The 24424-nt window shown below is 34.7% G+C and overlaps 1 protein-coding gene across 1 annotated transcript in view; it reads right to left on the bottom strand.

Annotated features, from left to right (window-relative positions):
• Window positions 1-24424, bottom strand: part of LOC140443836 (uncharacterized) — a 60096-nt gene that overhangs the window by 17066 nt on the left and 18606 nt on the right. Inside the window, exons 4-8 of the mRNA XM_072535310.1 lie at window positions 18751-18975; window positions 16273-16636; window positions 14131-14408; window positions 10315-10987; window positions 4145-4439 (exon numbers count right to left, since the gene is read on the bottom strand). Coding sequence (XP_072391411.1) covers window positions 4145-4439; window positions 10315-10987; window positions 14131-14408; window positions 16273-16636; window positions 18751-18975 — 1835 coding nt within the window. The remainder of the gene's footprint in view (window positions 1-4144; window positions 4440-10314; window positions 10988-14130; window positions 14409-16272; window positions 16637-18750; window positions 18976-24424) is intronic.

The following is a 24424-nucleotide window of genomic DNA, read 5'->3' as shown; positions in this document are numbered from 1 at the left end:
ATTTATATGTGATTAATGTTGGGTCAAATGACGACTTAAAAATTTCCCATGGGCTTGTAGTCTATAAATATTTGAAAGAAAATATGCCCTAGGAAATAAAAAGCAGAAGTTAAAGGACTCAAAGTATATTTATCAAATTCAAATGGAAATCTGTAGTCGAGACCTTAGTCTAGGATTGAAAATACGGATGGTGAAAACCATAGAAACCTTTGAACATCGGTAAACGGCAACATCGAAGAAATGTAGCACTACTATGAAATAAATGAACAAAAAAAAATAATAATTGAAGAAAAAAAAAAGCAACTATACAGAAAATGGCTGACTACAAACAACGATGAAGTTTATAAAGAATATAGAGAAAAAGATAGAGAAGTGAAAAAACAAATCACACAACAAAAGAATGAAGAATGGAAAAGAACCTGCTTAAATATTGAAACATACATAGGAGGTACAAGAACTTCGGAGTCATGGAAAGTACTGAGAGGATTGAAACAAAACTCAAAAGAAAAACTTAAATTGGGAAAAAAAGAAAAACTTAAATTGGGAAATATACAGGACAAAGAATGGAAGGACTATTACAAAGAACTGTTAACAGAACAAAGACCACAATTCATTGGAAAAGAAAATAGGCGAAGACGAAGCAGATCCCCACAACAAGAAATAGAAATAACAGATAGGGAAATGAGAACGGCCATAAAAGCAATCAACAATAAGAAAGCACTGAGACCTGGGGGCATCTCACCTGAGCTTATAAAGTACGGCTCAAAAAAATTACACAGGATGATAAAATGGATATTTCAGAAAGGCATAAATGGAGAACAGCTATCAAAGGAATGGATGGAGGCATACATGACATCTATATTTAAGAAAGGAGATAGAAAACGATGCGAAAACTACAGAGGAATAAGCGTAATATCATCAATAGGAAGATTATATGGGAAGATACTGCGAGAAAAGTTAGAGCAAGCGATAAAAGGCAAAATCGGGGAGATCAGGCGGGCGCCACGACAGGAAGATCATGCATAGATCACATATACACACTGGAACAACTGTTGAAAAAAAAAAAAAGTAAAAAATAGAGATAAACATTTGGCATTTGTGAACCTGAGAAAGGCGTATGACTTTGTACTAAGGTCAGCATTATGGGAGGCGATGTACAAATTAGAAATACAGACGGAACTCATAGAAGCTACAAAAGCGCTGTATAAAAAAAAGTGTCCATTAAACTGGAAACAAGAATCAAAAGAGACTTCACCACAAAAAAGGGCTCCTGCAGGCTTGTTCCACATCTCCAACCCTATTCAAAATATACTTAGAGAAAGCCTTGACTATATGGAAAAGAAAATGCCATGGCATGGGGGAGTACCGGTACGAAACGAATACCTATATACGTTAAGCTTTGCAGACGATCAAGTAGTGATTGCACAAGACCAAGAAGACCTCAGTTACATGATGAAGAAACTAAAAGAAGAATATACCAATACTGGCTTAGATATTAACCTCGCGAAAACAGAGTACCTATCTATAAGTGAAGAAGATATAGAAGATCTACAGATTGACGACAACGTAACAATCAAAGAAAAGGATAAATTCAAATACTTGGGGTTTATAATAACGAAAAAGGCCGCAACAGAGGAAGAAACGCAGATTTATAAAACAAACACTGCGAAGTATCATAACATATGGGGCTGAAAAATGAATTATATACAAGAAAAAAAACCGCAGTAAGATAGTAACAACACAGATGGAATCCCTGCAAAGATGCTGCAGAGTAACAATAATGGATAGGAGAAGTAATGACGAAATAAAGCAAAGAACATCAATAGAAACGCACATACTAAGATATATAGAATAAAAAAGACTAAAGTGGTATGGACATGTAAGAAGAACTAGCGACAGCAGATGGATAAAGAGAATAACCGAATGGAGCACCATAGGAAGGAGGAAAAGAGGAAGACCCCGAAGATCCTGGAGGAACGAAGTAGGCGACGCCATGAGTAAGAGAGGCCTAAACGATGGAGAATGGGACAACAGGGAGAGATGGAAACGATTGAGCGAGGGAAGGCAGTGAATACTGTAGAATCCCTGAATAAGTATATATATATATCTTTGAAATTTAGTATTAAGTATAACATTAACCCAAGTTTTAAGATAAACACGAAGAATTATAAAAAAATCGAAAACCATCCTACTTGGGACACTTTCTATAGGTAAAAAATAGCGATCCCAACTTCAAGGGAACGAAAAATGGAAAAACAAACTTCAATAAAATAAGTTATTTTTAGATCACTAAGTTATTTAGTATTCGAAATACGCAACTAGTAAATAACGAAGATGCATCTTGGAGAAGAAGAATATGAAGTGAGAAGTTGGCTGACGACGGACTCGGGATAAGATCTACACTCCGCGTCATAGAAAACGAGCCACCCCAAATATTTAAAATATTTTCGAAATTATTATTTATTGCTACAAAATTAAGCATTTATTTTTTTGTATATTGAATCAATAACTCGTTTAATATAAAATTGCATCATTATCGTAAAACATCAATCGAAAATAAAAAATTTAAGAAAAATAGGAAATTTAATAAAAAAATCAACTTACAGTTTTTAAAACAATAATGAACTGTATATTTAAAAAAAAAAGCTGGTATCCATTTTCAGTAATGGGTATTGCCACCTCGATTCTGGATGACACTCCTCATTCGATTTGGCATGGAATTTATAACGTTTTGGATATCTCTTTGGGGAAAAGTGGCCCATTCATCAATGAGTGCCATCTGAAGCTCTACAGGTGTTGTTGGAGCAGGTATGCGACGCCTAACGCGACTTTTTAGCAGGCTCCATATATGCTCAATAGGATTGAAATCGGGGCTTTGAGCAGGCCAGTCTATTTTTGGAATACCAACCTCGTCAAGGTACTCCGTTACTATCCTTGCCGTGTGTGGTCTCGCATTATCCTGCACTAGCAGGAATTCGTTGCCAATAAATCCAGCATAGGGCATCACGTGATGTAAGATTTCGGTTATGTACCTTACTGCTGTTAACGCACCTCTGTCGATCACGACGAGATCCGTATGCACATCAAAAGAAATCCCTGCCCAAAACATTACTGAACTACCGCCAAAAGCAACCCATGGTGCCAAGTGCAACCAGCGAAACGTTCTCCAGCCCGTCTGTACACCTTACTGCGTCCATCTTTACCATAAATAGACATTCTACACTCATCCGTAAACAATACTTTTTTCCAATCGTCTGCTGTCCAATTGATGTGCTCACAGGCAAAATCGAGTCTTCGTCTTTTGTAAGCTGGGGAAAGTAAGGGCCCTGTTGCTGGACTGCAAGCTGTCAAACCTTGCTCCCTTATCTTCGCCGAATAGTAGAAAGGCCGATTGCTGGTCCTTGAGCTTGCTGTAAATGGCCTTGAAGTATTCTAGTGGTTTGGGTCTGATTCCTTAATGCAGCAAGAATGATGACGCGATCAAGCGGTTGTTTTCCTTTTTGGACCTGTACCAGGTCGTCGTTGGTGAGATCCTGTCACAATAAATCGTTGCTGGGTCCTTTGTGCAGTCGAACGACTAACATTCAATTGTCTTGCAACTTGTCTTTGACTTAATCCACTTCCCAGTAATTCCATCGTTATTAACTCAAGACTACTTCACACTAAGTCGGCTACTGTAATCTGAGATACGTTTAAAACTCATTAGAACCCTTTACAATATCATACATTTCTCAAAACAATCGCTTTCTCGAAAATTAATCAAGTTGTAAACAAATTTTTTTCAAAATTGTTTTGTTTTATAGGTTCTATGAATATCCCTAATCCAGTTACATGGTCGGTTTGCTTTCGCAACAACCCATTTAACTTAAATAACCCAAGACACATTAAAAATAAAATAATATTAATTCAATATACAAAAAAATAAATGCTTAATTTTGTAGCAATAAATAATAATTTCGAAAATATTTTAAATACTTGGGGTGGCCCGTTTTCTATGACGCGGAGTGTATTTCAGAGCCCTTGTCGAGAGGTGGGTATACTTTAACAAAAAATAACTATGCCATTAAACGCAAAGACGTATATATATTAAATTGAAATTTGTAGATACATTTACGCACCATATAATTTTAATATATTCACTTACCCTTTGGATTCCTCTAAAATAGTGCTAAGGACGCGATCTCGCTTTTGAGGTGTACTAACTTTCATCGCAGTGAGATTAAAACTAAAAACCTCTGTATTTACGAAATCTTCTTCTCCTTGTACATCTCGAATGTAAACATCTTCCGCCGAAGATGAACTATTATCACTAAATGCGGGAATACGTTTGGCGCTGTCAGTAGCTTGAGCTGTTACAGCCACGTCCATACCACCTCGCGATCCAGTTTCCGCTAGTTCGTCTGCATTTAAATCTTTTAAGGCGGTTTTCATCGCGCTTCCTACAAAGTGATCAAAATATTAAAACACTCAAGTCTTAAAAAAATCTTTAAATTAGAAGCTTGATTTTTTTAAATCTTACATAATGATACGCGTATACATCAGCTATGATTTCATATATATTTTTTAGTATACTTTCTTAGCATTTTTTCAATAATTTGCAGATCTCTACAGATATAGAACATCAGAAGATGTCAATGAAAAGTGGAGCAATATTTAGAAGGCATTACTAAAGGCTGCAGAAAAAATTTAAAGCCTGAAAAGGCAAATAAAAAACAGAAGTGGATGACTTCCGAAATTCTAGCATTAATGGAAGAGATGAGAAAAACCAAAGGGAGAAATGCATAGAAATAGAAGAGTATGACAGAAAATACGACACCTTTAATATGCATAAAAAATAAAAGAACTAACAAATACCAAAAAGCGAGTACACTATGGGATACTCAAAGATGATAATGGTAAACTTATTGCAGACATCTAAGATAAACTAAGATTTTGGCAAGAATACATACTGTGCGAATTAGAACAGGCAATTATAAATGCAAAGACCGTTAAATCAGTATACCTAGATCCGATACCCACTGAGCTAATTAAATGCATTGACGAAGAAACACTACATTTACGCTTAGATCTGTTCATCAAAGTATATACAACAGGAGTAATACCTGAAGATTGGTTGCTGTCCACGTTTGTAACAATACCAAAGTCAGTACATGCGACAGAATGCTCCCAGTACAGAACAATTTCCTTAATAAGCCACACACTTAAGATATTTCTCAAAATAATACATGGAAGACTTAAAAAAAAATAGAAGATATAGATGACACCCAGTTTGGATTCAGAGTTTGGATTTTGATAGAGTACGATATCAGAAACTCGTAAAACTGTTAAAAGAACAAAATGTGGATAGTCGAGATATATGGGTTATTGTCAATCTGTACTGGAATCAAAAAGCAAAGGTTAGAATAAAAATGTCGATACAGAAATTATAGAAATCAAAAGAGGTGTTAGACAGCGTTGCGTTCTGTCCCCATTGTTATTCAATCTGTACAGCGAAGCTATTTTTAAGGAAGCAATATCAGACGAACAACAGCGTATATCAATAAACGGGAAAATCTTTAACAACATAAGATTCGCAGACGACACCGCTGTTTTTGCAGACAGTCTAGAAGCACTGCTGCGCTTAGTAAATAGATTACATCAAGTCAGTAATATGGACTACAAATGAACGTTAAGAAAACCAAGTGCATGATTATTTCTAAGCAACATATAGTAGGAAGGCTAGATATCGAGGGAAAACAAGTAGAAAGAGTGAATAACTACAAATATCTGGGATCCTGGGTAAATGAAAACAATGACCAAGGTAAATAAATAAGGACACGCATTGAAATTGCAAGACAAGCATTTATAAATATGAAAACAATGCTTGTTAATCGAGACCTTCCTCTGGAGCTGAGGATAAGAGCCTTAAGATGCTACGTGTTCTCGGCTTTGTTGTATGGAATGGAAAGCTGGACACTAAGCGGATAATATAAAGAGGTTGGAATCATTTGAGATGTGGTGCTATAGAAGGATTTTGAAAATACCATTGACCCAACGAGTTACAAATGCAGAAGTGTTAAGAAGGCTACAAAAGGATTGCGAGGTCATAAAGCACATCAAAACAAGAAAGCTGGAATATTTAGACCACATTACCAGAGGTGCAAAATATGAGATATTAAGGTTCATAATGCAAGGTAAAATCAAGGGTGAAAGATCCATTAGGAAGACGAAGAATTTCCTGGCTAAGAAACCTAAGAGAGTGGTATAGTTGCAGCTCAGTATATCTTTTCAGAGCAGCCGCCAATAAGGTACGGATAGCTGTGATGATAGCCAACCTCCGATAAGAGAAGGAACTACAAGAAGAAGACAGATATGGAAATAAATTTTTCCAGATATATCCCTTTTTCTGAAAGTGAACCCTAACGAACTCCTGTATCCACTTCTTTCAATGTGACACAACAGTGAGAGTTAGACCGTTATGAAGGTTACTTTTACCCTACTGATGACTGGTCTATGCGATAGTAATTTGCTCAGTACGAAAGGAACCGGAGGTTCGGGCATTGGAACAGTTCATTATAGACGCCAAAATTCACAGCAGACCTAATAAGCAAAGACAGGAAAATAGTCACAGCCATAGTAGGTCTGTTAACAGGGCACTGTAAGCTACATAGGTATTTGAAACTGATGGAATTGGCAGCGGCAAAGAGCTACATGGAAGGTCCAGTCTCGAAGCTATTAGACCTTTTAAAAAGTGTCAGGCTAGAGAATGTTATCTAGGACTAGAGGACCACAATAGACCTGAAAAGGTCGCAATAGAATGGGCCAAAAGCCACCTCATTCTTTTTAATCAAATGTGGCAACAATGTCTCTTGGAGTTCCAAGCGTGGAAAAGCTCAAAACAATTGAGATTGTTGGTTTCCCGTAAGATTGATCCTTGCCAGTAAACCAGATCTTTAGACAATGTGACTTTATTAGACAATCGAAGATCGTTAGCCTTGTAATACCAGTCCTTCTTTACGTTGAGATTGATCCTTGCTTGTAAACCAGATCTTTAGACGGCAAACATGGGTATTATAATCTTTTCGATGTTGGAACTCGGAATTGTCTGTAGACGACTTACGCACCTATCAGCTGGTCTGATAAGTAATCTCTTTGGCCGAATAATTGCAAATTGTGTTCTAGAATTATAAAAAATGAAGTGGATAAGCTTAGAACCAAAAGTGTTCGTAAACATCGATCTCAACATCAGCGAGCACAACACTCTGTCAACTATCCCACAGAGTTTTTGAGTTTATTGGAATTGCTTGGATGATCAGCTAATAATTTACAATATTAAAAGAGGATCAGTTGTCATTATGCTGAGTAACATTAATCAACCTCGACCGCAATGGAACGAGACTGATTGTGAAGACGCTAATGAATAATGTCATTGAGGCAGCGATCATCAAGGAAAAATACGAAGGAGATTAATTCTTGACTTCGGGTATACCGATGATCCCAACGGACTTACCATTTGATTTTAAGCATAATTTTCCGTGCGTTTGGCTTTTGCAATGATAAACAAATCGCAAGGACAATAGATATGCTGCTTGAGGGTGCAAGGTGGCCAGACACATTAAAAATGTTTTTGAGCTCTTTTGATATTAAACCTTCCATCAAAGACTATAGATATTTAATCCTCATACATCTGATCATACTGCTCAAAAGGTAAAATTTGAATTAAATGAATTTGAGTCAAATATAATAAAAAACGAATATTTAGCAAGGAGAATAAGATTTTTTTTAAATTCATGTTAGGTAATGTAGACCGGATATCTGTTTTTGAGACATTAGAGGTAGATAATCAGTGAGATGCTTTTATGAATATAGTTTAGAAAATTTTTATACAATGTTTTCCACTCAAAGAGATAAATAAAGCAAACAAAAAAAAAACACCAAAGTACTTTAAAAATTATGATAAAAAACATTGTAAATCTAGGCTTGATGTTTTGTTTACACTGTCTAGTAATAATGTTGATTAGAAAGATATTTACAGGGCACAAAACTCAATTTCGAAAAAATTGTTGTAAAGAACGAATTGAAAATACCGAAAATAAAACTAAAATCGCTTGGCAATTGGTAAAAGAGATTAAGGGTAATTCCAAAAATCAAGACAATTTCTGTTTAGAGAGTGACCTTCAGGTACTTTCTAACGAAATAAATCAATTTAAAATCAGGTAAATAGATAAATTAATCAGGTAAAAAATTTTCACATTAATATCTAACAAAATAATCATTGCATGTTTCTAACTCCCATTTCAGAGAAAGAAATATGTCACATAATAAATAAATTAAAAACAAGCCTAGGTCTGGTTATGATGAAATTTCAACCAAATTAAACATATTGTTCTGAAGCTATTTTGAGAACGATTTCCGAAGTGGAAATTGAAACGTCAATAAACGTATTTTAACCTTTAATTAGGCTTATTCCCATTTAAATAGTAATCAAATTAAACATGTTTCATCAGAGATTTCTCTTCCTCTTTCTTTTATAGTTAATGCTTCTTTCAGGCAAGATAAATTTCCTCAAATTTTAAAATTGGCAATTGTCAAGCCACTATAAGCCTTCTTCCATCATTCTCAAAAATATTCGATAAAGATATATTCCAGACTACAAAACATTTTTACTCTAAACAACTTATTTAGTAGTTCGCAGCATGGTTTTCTCGCAAGGAGATCTGTTGAGACAGCTACCTATGATTTTATATCAAAAATTTTAGAAAAACTAGAGGCAAAGATGAAAACACTAGGTGCTTTTTTGGACTTATCTAAGACTTTCGATAGCCTAGATCATTACAAAAATTACATCGTTATTAAATAGAGGGACCGGCATTAAAATGGATAAAATCATTTCACAGATAGGTCACAAAAAGTATGCTTGAAGAAAAAGTGATGTAAGGTTTAGTCTAAACTGATCAATTTAAAATTAGGCATATTACGCATAGCAGGGGAGCGTCTTGGGGCCTTTTCTCTGTTTGGTCTACATAAACGACCTTCCAAATGCGGTGGAATAGTTCCTCAAACCTTGTAAATTTCGCTGATGACTCAAATGTGCTTTTCTGGGAAAAAACATTAGAATCTAATGTTGAACTTCTAAACAGTGGCAGAGAAAACTTTAGGCAAGGCTGAACAGTGGTTCTGTGGAAATCGGTTGTTGCTTAATACTGATAAGACAGTTTTTGTTTACTTTCGAACCAGCCAGTCACGAGAACAGTTCCCAGATACAATCAATTTTCTATCACAAAACACGGAATCTGCTAGATCAGTTAAATTTCTTGGTCTTCATATTGACCAGAACTTAAATTGGGGGGAACAAATACAAAATACAACAAAAAATTAAATAGAGCCTGCTACTCATTAAGAGTGTCATCTCGACCAGGGGATTTTACTATCAGTATATTATGCAAACTTTTATTCTGTTATGCGATATTGAGTAATCTTCTGGGGTGCTGCAGTAGATAGCTCAACTGTCTTTATAGTCTAAAAAAAAGGCAGTCCGTATGATCTTAGGATTGAAGGCAGGAGAATCCTGTAGAAGCCGATTCAAATCACTCAATATACTCACTTTCTCAGTCATCTATATATTTGAATGTATTATGTTCCTATTTAAAAATTTTACTTTGTTTTATCACCTGCTTTCCAATCATGAATATAATACAAGAAGCCTTAATTTGAATTTCCCACTTCACATATTGTCTATAACAGAGAGCAGTCCTTTGTATGCGTCTGTTAAATTTTACAATAGTCTACCATCTGACATTCGACAGGAAACACACTATAGAGCTTTTAAAAGAAAGGTTTTTCAACACCTAGTTAACATTGTGCCCTATTTAATGTGTGATGTCAATATATATTTTTTTAATCTATGTGACGTTATTTGCTCAATTATGTTAAAAAATTTACTCTACTCTAAATGCTTGTAAGTTTGCAAAATCAACTTTTCTATGTTCCATATTCCGGATTTTCCATGTTTCACGCATGGACAATCATACGTCGCGTTTTCGCGCGTCGGAAAATCGCCATCGTTAAGCTAGTTACATGTTATTTTATCATAGTCAACGGTATATATTTTAGTTTCTTACACGCAATATAAAAATGCAATCAAATACAGGGATCTGTAAGAAAAAGCATAACTTTGATACACAAATACCATGAGATTAACATGTTTTTTTAAAAAAATATGTACTGTGTAGGAAAAACAATTTCAAATTTCAAATCGCTTCAAAACCTTTTTCATTTCAAAAAAAACCTCAGCTAAAATCGTGTTTTCGAAAAATAACTAAATATTATCCTTACCTCTTAGTTGATTTTCTTCCAAAGATTGTTCAAATATTCCAAATGGAGCAACAGCAGTCTTTTGCTGAGATTGCCACAAATCTAAATTAGTAGCTGGCCATACTAGAAAGGGACTAGCTCCCGCTGGTGATTCGACACTCCCAGCGGGTGATTGTAAGTTTCCCATATGCGACTGTACGTTTCCCATTGGTGATTGCATACTGCCGATTGGTGACTGAACATAAACGTTGCCTATGGGTGATTGAGTGTTTCCCATAGTTGACTGTAATCGTCCCATAGAAGATTGTAAATTTCCCATAGGGGAGTGTATGTTTCCCATAGGAGAGTGTATGTTTCCCATAGTGGATTGCATGTTTCCCATAGGAGATTGCATGTTTCCCATAGGAGATTGTATGTTTCCCATAGGAGATTGCATGTTTCCCATAGGAGATTGTATGTTTCCCATAGGGGACTGCATTCTATTTATAGAAGAGTGATTACTTCCTAACGAAGCATTTAAATTTCTTACATGTGAAGTTGATCTGTCTGTCGAAAACGAATTTCTTAGAACTGAGGCAGGAGAATTGCTGACTTGAGGATGATTTTGTGATATATTATGAACTTGTGGCTGCAGTAACATGTGCTGGTCGTGCATGGATTGTTGAGGTATATCAATTTCATGTGTATCTATTCGCTAAAAAAATATGTTTAGATTATTTATTGATATAAAAGTAGAGTCAATATTGCAAATAACTCATCCGGTATAATTTTTAGTTATTTTCTCCAAATGGAAAAAAATGTTCGATTTAGAGAAAATAAAGCAAGGAATTCTTTATCTTCTTCATCTTCCACATCTTCAATTAAGACAAAAAAAAAGTAAAAATGGGATATGTTTCAAGAAAAAGTACACCTTATAATATCCCTTCAATTTTAACAAGTTCTCAATGTTCCTGTAAGATAAGATTTAACCGAAAGTAGTTTTTTACACAATGGAACACTATTATAAAAATTATCCATATTTAATTAGTGACCAACATTTAGTTTCAAATCCATCAAATTTAGCACTATTTTTTCCGTATGATTACGTCCTCCAACTACGGGGTCACTAGCTCCACTATAAACTAATATGCGTTGAATCATCCCGGTACATTCTGCCAAAGTATACAGTTTGACACCATATTTGTGTCGTTTGTCCTTGAGAAATTGACGAAAACTAAGTCTTCCTCTCCATTTAATTATAGATTCGTCCAGGGCTAATTTTCTTTCTGGATAATAAAGATTTTCCATTTTATATTCATATAAACATTCTCCATAATGAGAGGAGAAAAGTACTCTCTGCTTAGACTCATAATCCAAGGAAAAATCTCGGGAAAGAGAAATGTGGGACGTAGGAGGATTTCCTGGTTGCGAAATTTAAGGGAGTGGTATGGGTGCAGTTCAATACAGTTGTTCAGAGCTGCAGCCAACAAAGTAAAGATTGCTGTGATGGTAGCCAACCTCCGATAGGAGACGGTACTGTGAGAAGAAGAATTTTATTATTAAAAAAATCTAACAATGGAGATATCTAGGCAAGTCTGGACTGGTTATTGTTAAAATGTAAAGCACGCAAAATTAACATAAAGCGATTTCGGCTCATATATTGTCCAAACACTGGAATACTAAATAAATGATTTTTCTTTCCCATGTGAAACATGTGTTCCCATGTGAAACAACAAACCAAGAAAAATTCTTCTACAGTTATATCCTTCCAAGCAGCAATTCTACTTTTCTCAGATTTACTTTGAGAAAGAATATCAACGGCATATAAATTGCTATTTTGAATAATCAGGTCATAGAATAATTCACATGCCAATAAATTGAAGTAGTCAATAGGATTGCTGCCACCCACATTAATTTTCAATCCTGGTATTGCTGTAAATGGTAGCACTGTAGGATGTTGAACCTCTGAAGACCATTCAATAATATTTTGAGACTCATCATCACCATCATCATCTTCAGATTCTTCTTGTAAATTAGGATCGTCTGTCCGATCATCTTCATTACAATATAAATCTTCATCACTTGCGTCAATGTCGTCATGTGAATTTTCTAATATGTGTAATAGTTCATCATCTGAGATTGGCTGAGAAGTTTTCCACCTACCTCGTTTAGAAGTCGAAGGTTTGCAATATTCATCACTTATTTTAAAAATAATTTAAAATTGAAGTACTTAGCAAAACACGTGCAATGGTTCATAGTAAAACCAAAAGACATCCAACACCGAAGGCGTAGAAAATATTACTGAATGCATAGCAAAATAAACCGATGGGATTGGATTACGATAATACAACAAATTATTGGAAATGCAATATAATCTAAATACATCTGATGATTCTTTCAAAGCTTACCGATGTGTTTACTTTTATTACTTTACAACCTTTTATTACAACTAATTTTGTCGTTTTCGAGCACGTCTAGCTTGAATATTTGAAAAGTAAGCAATGAAATTGAGGATTTCATATTTTATCATCCAATTTATCAATGGGACAGAAGATATTTATTATAATTTGTGAAAAATCCGCCGTCATACATTGACATATACTCAGAATAAAGTTTAACATCAAAATTCGAAAACCAAATACAAACTCCAGTATATGACAGTGTTTCCAAGCGGCCAGCAGATATTTGTTGTAATTCGTGAAAAATCCGGTGAGATAACGTTCATATATTGTCAAAGACCGCGCGACTCGCGTTGGTGGCACCTGAGGCTATATTCACTGAACGCGACAGTCGCGTTGTCGGACTTAAACGTGTTAATAGCTTATCTAGTGACTATGACAATAAGGAATATATTGTGAAAAAGAAATAACAAAATGTTACGAAAGAGAAAGAATATTTGATAGACTGGAAGTAGGCCTCATTATAATTAAACCAAACAACGAAGGCAGTGATGAGAGTGATTGAAATTATCATGAAGGTGACTAAATGTTTTTTTTTTAATTTACTATTCTTTTTAGTATAGATGTCTTGCTCAGTCTTACTATATTTTAATTTTCATCAGTTGAATATATAATTTACTTTCTGTTAGAATGTGATATCAACTCTTTCAGATCATATATTATCATTTAGCTTTTTTTTATTTTGAGATAAACCACGAAGGCTTCAAGCCTCAACTCTTTGTGACCGTGGGTGTCGTAAGTGTAGTTAGGGTCAATTTGAAACTATGGATGTGTGGATTAAACTTTACTGATAATCTATTGCTTAATTTTATTAATTCTTTAATTTCCCCTGTCACTTATCAACACATTTTTTATATTATCATCGATTTTTGATTACTATCATAATTGTAAATTTTTTTATATTAAAATTATATTTTTATATTATCTGTGGATTTTCTTTACCTTGCGGATGTACCTGAATAATTCGATAATCGAAGAATTAGTTTTCACATTTATATTTATTTTTTTTTAAGTTGAGATAACGTACAAAAGTAGTTTCTACCCCGAGCCCGACTATTAGCCTTTGGTGCCCTCTCTTGCATTTCTTTCTTTTTTATATTTCATTTTTTTTTTTATTAAAACTGAGTATTTACTTCATTTTAACAACTCTATTGACTAGTGTATTTTTCAATAGTCGACATTTTAATATTTCATCATATTTCTTTACTATTCTGATGTTTTGGCAACGCTGTGGGGTTTTTACGTCAGAAATCTTTAATGACATAACCTTAAAGTTGTACTAAAAAAATTATATAACAAATTTTATATAAAAAGTCACATACACATATAAAATTAAAAAAGAAGAAAAAAGAAGAACAAAAATTAAAAAAGTATCAATTATCTAGAGAAAAATCCTTACTTCTGGTAAAATTTCCTCAATAAACTCAACTTCGTCATCTATGAGTTCAGACATTCTAGGTTTTACAACATATCTAGATGATCGCAACTCTTCAATACTGTACTCTGTATTCGGTTCTCCATAAACACGATGCTTTGGATACATAGGAATACATGATGGATTCGGCGGTTCAGGGTAACAAATGCTAATAACCCATTCCGAATAGTCTTCTTGGCAGGTTTGGGGATAATTTTTAGGGAGACGTATACCTTTAGAAACCTCCATAACATCTTCATGTACTGTAAATAGTAATATTTATTAGAAAGTTTTTTTGCTTAAAAATTGGTAATTATAAAGTCAAAATTGATTAGAAAGTAGTATTGGACAAAATTTAAAATATCTATGTAATATGCAGTTATGTAACTCAATCATGTATGACGTAACTCAATCAACCAGATCATGCAATAAGTTCATGCAAATGAATTGATGAAAATTAATATGATTTTCACACAATTTGAAAAACTATTCTTATTCTTGATGTTCCTATCCGTAATATATATTGGCAATCTTTATCTTATCTGTAGCGCAGTTTTAGCATTCCTGGAGCCTGGGATTACTGTGCCAGGGCAGTAAAATTATAGTAAATTTAAACAAATTATACTAGATGAGAAAAAATTGAGTTTTTACCGATACACAAGTAATATAAACAGAATATGAAGTAGATAGTTCACAATCAAAGTCAGATGTTTACATACACCAATTGAAGCAATTGATGTGTTGTGAACCTGGACAAAGAAGTGAGAGAGCAAGTACAAAAAGCAAATAAACTGGCAGAATGCTTTAATAACATTATATGGCTAAAGAGACACATTAACACTGAGATGAAGTCAAGAATTTAAAAAGCCAGTGTAAAACCTGACACAGCCACAACACAAAGATTACTGGAAACGGCAGAGATGAGAGTACTGAAAAGAACTACAGGAAATACGCTGAGAGATCGAAAGAGAAGTGAAGACATTAGAAGAAAATGTAACGTACAGTGTATAAAGGAATGGACACTAAATAGAAAAAAGAATGAAATAACCACATAAGTAGAATGGGGGAGATCCGTGTCGTCAAAATAGTAAGACATACGTCACCAATCGGCAGAAGAAGTATCGGACGATCGCGTAAAAGATGGAGTGACAACATTCCATAGAGGTATTAATCCGCCAATAAACAAGCTGAATTGCTTATAAAGAGGAAGAAGAAGAAGTATGCTAGGAGAGTTTTATTACCATGTACTATATCTATGTACTCATATCTAGGACACAGGCCATAGGGAATTTGAGCAGCTCCAGGTAATATTAGAAGGCAAGAGTGAAGGTAAAAGGGGTATAGGACAAAAGAAAAAAATCTTAGCTACGAAACATCAGAGATTGGACCCACACAAGAGGAAATGAATTAATTCATCAAGCCAAGAACAGAGATAAATTTGCCATATTGATCGCCAACCTCAACAGAGAAGGCACTTAGGAGGAGGACTTTAGTGTAATTTGTCCTTTTCTGTCTAAAAATATGGTTTATGCAAATGAATGGTAGTACATAGTAAAAAGGAGTGGAATTATAGTATGTCTACTATAATTATAATATGGTTCTTAACACTGTGCAGCAACGCGGAAAAGCTGCACAGATATCGTGTTAAACTATTTTCTGAGGTTCTTTAACTAGGATGTTCTTCTTCTTCCATATTTTCAAGGTCCACGATTAAACACCATAAAACAAAACAGAGAAGACATGGCATTGCAGCATTCTTTTTTATACCAAGACACAGATTTTGACTTTTGAAGAAGGCCGTCAACCGGTTGAAAGTGGATCTAGCTGTCCGATGCGCGCTCTCCTGGCAAGAGCGCGCCAGGTCCTTGTAGTCTTTTGTTTCATTCCTCATTTATTATGGTGCCTTGTGCCACGCATGATTTTTACGTATTTTTTTATTCCAGTAAGTTTCCGATTATCCCAGATCTTTGTTGTTAATTCCTATTTCTTTTATAATTTGAAAAACTATATTAGAGGGATAATTGTCACAATGATAATGCCAATAAAACTTAATATGAAATTTGATGATCGATTCTTAAATAGCGCCAGAGGAATAATGCTACTTGAATATCAAAATATTTAACTCACCTGTAAACCCTGCTGCCACACTTCCGTCACAACCGCCAATAACTCTTTTCTTGACGGGAACCATGTTTGTCCAAGGGCCCGCCTTAAGCGTATTTTCCTTTGGGATCTCTTGTCTTTTCACCGCCGCTATTATGCTTATTGGTGGAGCTTCGGGTAGTGCGGCTGCCCCATCTCCCGAAGCGTCTTCGTGGATGTGAACTACCATATTTGATCTAGACGATGATGAACTGTTTGATGGAACTGTTACCACGCTGTTACTGCTGGGTACTCGAACGCTGGACACTCGCCCAGATCGGTATGTATGAAGTGAAGTAAGTGCTTGTCTCTTTTCTATTAGATGGTTTTCGTTAGGACCAAACAGCAACTATAACAGAAATGATTCTTAAGTTAACAGTGTGACAAAACTGAAAAGGTTATGTACGGAGTTTTGTTTGGTTTAATCTACAAATAATGTTAAAGTTATATTTATAAAAATTAGTCAAAATATATTTCAGTATAACCTTAAAATCCAGTCATTAGCCTGAAGATTTTTAGTGTCTTAAACTAAGAACTTTCCCATTAGCATCGAATAGTTTGCTAGCCAGTACACTTGGTCGTTGAATTTTTTTCTTGATGCTTGAATTTTTATAATCTTTCTATCGACAGATTGGGCACAAACCAAAAGAACACCTATTTAAAAAAAGTAACGCACCAAAAGACATACCTCTGGGGTGGTGTGGAAATTGTCTTAAAATTTGTTAAAAAAATTAATCGTTTAACTCTCTAACGACGGGTCACGTCAATAGACGTTTTAGCGTAATTTCCACGACAGCAGGGTAGCATTAATAAGCTTTCTTCAAATTTACTTGTTTTTGTTTGGCTTTTCTTTGTGGCATTCTATATTTTTAGGGGAATGTAGGGAATAAATCATATTTATTCATATGTTTCATTTACCGACGTTTCGATCCTTATATCCAGAGATCGTTTTCAAATATACCGATGATAGTTATATTTATTTTTCTATAGCATTTGCTTGTGGCGTTCTGTATTTTTAGGAATAATGCTGGGAATAACTACAATATATTTATTCAAATGTTTAATGTACTGACGTTTCGATCTCTATATAAAGAGACCGTTTTCAAATATACAAATGATAGTTATATTTATTTTTCTATGGCTTTTTGCGTGTGGCATTCTGTATTTTTAGGGAGAATGTTGGAAATAAGCCACAATATATCTATTTACATGTTTAACTGTAAATAAATATATTGTGGCTTAGTACGAACAAATAATATTTAAAAAACATAATATAATTAACGTTGAAATAAAAGTGAGTGTACGCCACTGGATTTTCACACGTTTCTTCCCACTTCACCGCCTTCAAACGATGAAATCACTCTTCCAAATAGTGGAATCTGATTTTAATTTATGTAAACGACGTATTAATCAAGAAAAGCTAGAAGAAATTAATTGTATTTCATGTTAACTGAATTAAAAGAAAAATTCGGAAATGTAGAATTAACTATTAACATAATCAAAGCAAAGATTACATATTATTAAGTAGTGACATAAACCTATAAGAAAAAAATTGAACATTAAGTTCGAAGACACACAATAGGTAAATTCGTGTAACCTTCTGGCTAAGATCTAGTGTTAGGGTTTTCAGGTCGTTCAAGCGCTCCTAAAATGACTTATCGGTCACTTACGTAGCAGGCTTTACATGCCCCCCGAAGAACGGTTAAATTAGACATTGAAAAATTTGTCAGTGCTGAGATTTGTCGAAGACACAAACATAGTGGTGCTATATAAATATATTTACCTAGGACAAGAAATCTCAGCAAACTAAACATGCAGATGGAGGACTTAAATAGAAGAATCAAGGAATGTTTTTGAAGATCTAAGCTTTATAATGAAGAGCAGATCAAAGGAATTACAACTCAAATGAAATTATGAGTTGTGGAACAATGCGTACTGCTCGAGCTGACACATGGAAACGTACTCGAGGAAGTGAACATCCCCAAACATGGACTACGGAAAACAGTGAATAAAGAACGATAAAATAGATACTGATTACAATAGACGGTGGTAAAATATCTACAGCACAAACTTGGCAATAACATTTTTGTTAGAGAATTTACTACCTGCAATTTCAGATTATTCTATACCAAACATAAACTTTATGTACTTTCTTACATTCATATTATTCGATTATGTCCAAATGCACCATTATATGCGTTGTACAGAGCAATAGTTAAGGCGTTTATAATTTTGTTTTCTCTCTACTCATTTTGAATACTTTAAGAGATTACGGGTATCTTCTCATGGCGCCGTCTCCTTTCGAAGGTTGGCGATCCAAATTATATATATATATATATATATATATATATATATATATATATATATATATATATATATATATATGGCAAATAACGGGTATATATATTGAAAACTATAGAAATGGTAAATAAACAAGTATACTGGAAAAACTGAAAGACTTACATGTTGACCAGCTGCTATTACTAGATTTTGATGTGCATTTTCGAGTTCATCAAATGGCTGTGCTAAATTTCGTTTTCCTTCTTCGAACACTTTGTTTGCGGCTATAAAATCTCCGGCAGCTTCATGATAATAAGCCCAGGCTTTATAAAAATCAGCACATCCTGTACAAAGTCCTTTAGCTTTCATCATGTGATAGAATTCCAACGGTTTTGGTTGCAAATCAAACTGAAAATATGTAGATATATAAATTTTTGTATTGAAGGAGCTAACATAACAACTCTGTACAAAAACTACATCAGATAATAGAACTGCTAATTGCTATATCTACAACTAAATTATATTATTATAATAGAAACATTATAGATATTATTCAGAATTTCATATTTTTCCATTTTTACATATTTCTTCTTTGTAACATTTTAGCAAAAAAGTAATGCATAAAGTAGGTTATGCCTATATGTATATACTAAGGTCAAAATCGCATAACAACACGATCTGTCAAATATTGTTTGGGGCAAAAAATTTACTTCAAATAAATACAATTGACCTAGCACATTTATTTAGCAACGTTTTGAAATACACCATATATTATTTCCAACTTGCATAGTTTAAAAAGTTAGTAGGGGAACTTTGAGTGTATTAGCGTTATTTAATTTGATTCACATAGGGCAATATTAAACTTTGAAAAATAAAAAGGCGGCCAGCAACATGACCACCATTCTTTTAATTTTATTCCAATATTTCCGAAACGGTTGATATTTTGAAAGCGAAATAAGTGCATACACTGTGTTTCAACGAAAATTTGAGCGCCCCAGAAACTCGGAAACCAAGAGTTTCTTCAAAATATAAGAAAACACGTCAATTTGTATTGTGAGGGGGACGAATTTTTATGCAAAATACATTCCCTTAAATGTAAACCCCTACTGTCCCTCATCAACCACCAGTTATTTTAATAGCAAGGGTGGTCGAGTGGTACATCATTTAAAAGGTATTTTTTTTCTCTAAATGACACTTTATTTTTTTTAATTTACGTAAGAACTTTGAAGGTAATTTTGGATTTAACTAATTTATACCAGTAATAACAAGAAAAACAAAATTTTACCAAATTAACCAATTAAATGTTCTTAGTGACCTCCAATACAATAATTCAATCCACCTAGAAATCGATATCAACATGCCACTGTGTTGCAGATATTTTTTCTTTTTGTAAAAATATCACTTTTCATGTGAATTTTTTTTAAGATAATAAATCCTAATTATCTTCTTTAGAGTTACCAGGTTACCTTTGTTTGAGATTTGTCAACTATTGATTAATTAGAGAGATTATTGTAAAGGCTTACAAAAAACACTAAGGCTACGGCAAGGATCTTTAATACGAACCACCCAGAAAAAAACTTAAGTCACCAATACGTTAACATTTAACTGATAAGTTTGAAGCTATAGGTGACGTTAACAACACAAAGCACGAAGTAGACCGCCGAATGCAAAATGAAGCAGTTGAAGTGGCGGTATTGGGTCATTTACAAATGGATAATCGACAGTTTACCAGACAACTATCTCGTGCATCTGGTGTATCAGCATCTAGTGTTTATCGAAATATAAAATCCAATAAATTTCACCCTTATAAAATATGATTACTTCATCAATTAAACGAAGATGATCCTGATGGTCGGCTTCAATTTTGTAAAGAATTTACTGAAATCATAAATAATAACCAACATCGGTTGTACTATACGTGTTTTTCCTACGAGTGTAAGTTTAAATGGTGAAGTAAGTAGACATAATGGTCGCTATTGGAGTAACAGTAATCCTCATGAATTCATGGCGACACATACACAAACACCTCAGAAATTAAATGTATGGGTTGGCAATTTAGGGAATCACGTTATTGGACCATTATTTCTTGAAGGAAATCTCAACGGAACAACTTACATATTTTAATTTGTTAGAAAACGTTATTGATCCACTCATCACTGACACATTGGAATCTGATAATAATCTTTTAGAGGATGAACTGAGGATAATCTTTAGAGGATGATGATATACGCGTAAGACAATTTTTAAATCAACGTTTCCAGGGCGTTGGATGGGCAGAAGGGGTCCAATAGAGTGACCGGCCAGATCACCGGATGTTTCGCCTTTGGATTTTTTTTTTGTGGGGATACCTAAAATCAAAAATATACGCCAGTCCGCCTGCAGATTTTGCAGAGTTGCGACAAAGAATTGTGGCAGAATGCTGATTATTGACACCGGAAGTAAAATTTGATGTTTTTTGTTATTACTGTGTTCAACTAATAAATTAGTTGTTACTGTGTTCAACTGAATTACTGTGTTCAACTAATAAAAGGAGCTCTTAAACAACTTAAAGCAAATACTCCCGCAACATCAGAATACTCACGTGCCTTCTCATTGGATGAAATAAACGAAGCGCTTAATCAAACTAAAACAGGAAAAGCAGCAGGCTTCGATGGAATGTATCCTGAGTTTATAGTCCACACTGGTACAAAAACACGACAGTGGCTCAAAAAATTCTTTAGCGACATTGTGAATACAGCTGTGCTACCCCCAGAATTCAAAAGAACAAAAATTATCGCAATCCAGAAGCCTGGCAAAGACAACAAGCTGCCTGAAAGTTACCGGCCTATTGCCTTACTCAGTTGCTGTTATAAATTACTAGAACGACTTTTATATAACCGAATATGTGACACCATTGAGGATGCAATACCAATTGAACAAGCTGGATTTAGAAGAGGACGAAGTTGCTGTGACCAAGTGCTGTCCTTAACTACATTTATTGAAGCTGGCTTTGAAAGACGCGAAAAATCTGCCATAACATTTATAGATCTCACGGCTGCGTATGACACTGTGTGGAGAGAGGGCCTTATTTATAAGCTGATGAAAATCATACCTTGCCTCAAAACTTGTCAGCTGATAAACAATCTACTGACTAACAGACTGTTTCAGGTATATATGAATGATGCACAGAGTAACGTTAGAAAACTTAACAACGGCTTACCTCAAGGTTCAGTGCTAGCTCCTTTATTATTTAACCTTTATACAGCAGATATACCTGAAACAAAATCAAGAAAATTTGCTTATGCTGACGACCTGGCCATTGGCTTCCCAGATAATAGTAAAGAAGCAGGAGAACGAGCTCTAAACGAGGACTTAACTACACTAAGTAACTATTTTAAGAACTGGCGCTTACGTCCTAACACAAGCAAAACTGAAACCTGTCTCTTTCACCTGTCGAATCAACTTGCGGGCGATACTCTCAATGTAACTCTAAATGATACAGCTATCAAACATAACAACAACCCCAAATATCTAGGCGTCACACTTGATAGAACACTCACCTTCAAAAGTCATCTTACAAACACAGCCGGTAAACTAAGAACAAGAAATAACTTAACATCAAAACTTGCCGGAACAACTTGGAGTGCTTCTGCAGATACTCTTCGGACCTCTGCTCTAGCTTTGGTTTTTTCAGTGGCAGAATATTGTGCACCAGTATGGCTAAATAGTGCACATACAAGCAAAATCGATGTCCAACTTAACCAAACCATGAGAATAATCACTGGAACAATAAAACCAACGCCAGTGAGATGGCTGCCACCTCTGAGCAATATTGCTCCACCAGATCTACGCCGTACAGCAGCATTAGTGAGAGAGTACCAGAAAATTGTAGCCAACGTACAATTACCAATACATCAAGATATCCCAGACATCTCAAAAGAGCACCAGCGACTGAGATCTAGAAATCCTCCAATACGATCTGCCCGAAAAACTGGTAATTCCTATGATATACATAGGCAATGGACAAGAAGATGGATGCCAACAGTTAAATCGGACTATATTAAGATATCCACCCCAACTCAGGGTTTCATCGGATCAAATCTGCCCCGGTCCACTTGGGCAAGGCTTAATCGTATACGTACCGGATATGGTAAATGTGCTGATTCGCTGTTCAAGTGGGGTCGTGCAGAAAGTCCACAGTGCGATTGCGGACAATCTAGACAGACCATAAGCCATTGTGTTTCAGACTGCTTGAATCGTGCCTACCGTGGAAACCTCCAGGACTTTGCGGAATGTTCCCCAGAAGCAATTGAATGGCTATGTAAATTGGACATTAATATTTAGTGTAATTCATTCTGTCACCTTTAGTGTTTAAATAATATATTTAATATATATGTATATATTATTGTATTTGTATATTTATCGTACTGTGAAAGTCCATACGCTAAATAAATAAACTAATAAATTAGTTAAAATTATCCTTCAAAGATATTCCGAAAATTAAAAAAAAAAAAATAGACTATCGTGTAGAGAAAAAAATACCTTTCAAATGTGCCACTCGACCACACTTGTTATTAAAAAAAAACGGGGGGTTGATGCGGGGCAGTAGGGGGATACATTTGAGGGCATGAATTTTGCACGAAAATTCGTTCCCCTCATAATACAAATTAAATTGTTTTTTAAATTTGGGGGGGGGGGGTGTCAAAATCTTGGTTCCTGGTATATTCTATAAAGTTCGAAGTTGTATCGTCTTCTCCACACTCCATTGTCATTCACCGCTCCATCAGGTTTCTGAACCATATGTTAGGACTGGGATATTATTGCTTTGTAGAATTTTACCTTTGTATTTTTCGATATAATTGAGGATTTAAGGAGATTGAGCCCAAAATAGCATCTATTGGCCGTGCAAATTCTGCGGCTTACCTGTGGTAATATTTGTCAACTTATATCAATATCTATCAAATTCTGCTTTGATGCCGTCGTTTTCTATAACAAGTGGTCGTGGGATTTGTGGTTGCGTGCTTATTTTCATGTACTTAGTTTTGCTGGTGTTTATTATTAAACCCATTTTTGTAACTGATTCTTTTAGTGCTAAATAGTACAGCGTTTCCGTTCTCCCAACAATATTGATATCATCAGCATAGGCAAGCTGCAAGATTTGCACTGATTTATTATATATTAAATCAGTGGTTGTGATTTGTGACATACATATTACTTTTTCCAAAGCCAGATTTAACAGTACAGAGGGTCTCTCTAGCGCAGCCCGTTATTTGTTTTAAAAGGCTCAGACAGTTCCCTCTGAATTCATATTCTACATTCAACTTTTCCAAGAGTCAGTTTTGTTAAATTTACCAACTGATTTGGTACTCCTAGCCCTTTCGTTACTTTGAACAATCTCTTCTATTTATAGATTCGTATGCTGCTTTGTAGTCTATAAATATGTGATGAGTATTTATGCAATATTCCAATGTTTTTCTAAAATTTGTCTCATTGTTGCAATCTGATGAATTGTTGAATTACCACCTCTGAAACCAGTCTGGTATTTTCCTACTATTCATTCTTCATATGGCCATATGCCATACTATGTATTGTGGAAAATATTTGATATGCTGCATTTTGAAGCGTAATTCCTCTGTGGTTAGAGCATTCAAATATATCTCCTTTTTTGTGTATGGTGCAAAGCATTCCAATATTCCAAAAATTGGGGAGGGATTTCTGTGTCCATATTTCTTTTATAAGCTGCAGGCAAATATTTTATCAATATTATATCTAGAAGAATAAGTTTCAATAGCGTGTGAAAAAAGATTTGAGAGAAGAAGCGCTTCACAAAGCTCTAATGGAGGAAGAGTTATTTTAGACATTGGCGATACTTAAGATT

The sequence above is a fragment of the Diabrotica undecimpunctata genome, chromosome 6 (genome assembly GCF_040954645.1).
Source record: "Diabrotica undecimpunctata isolate CICGRU chromosome 6, icDiaUnde3, whole genome shotgun sequence".
In the NCBI taxonomy this organism is placed as follows: domain Eukaryota; kingdom Metazoa; phylum Arthropoda; class Insecta; order Coleoptera; family Chrysomelidae; genus Diabrotica; species Diabrotica undecimpunctata.
Note: the sequence above shows the minus strand (reverse complement) of the source record. Positions and strands in the feature narration are given on the sequence as shown.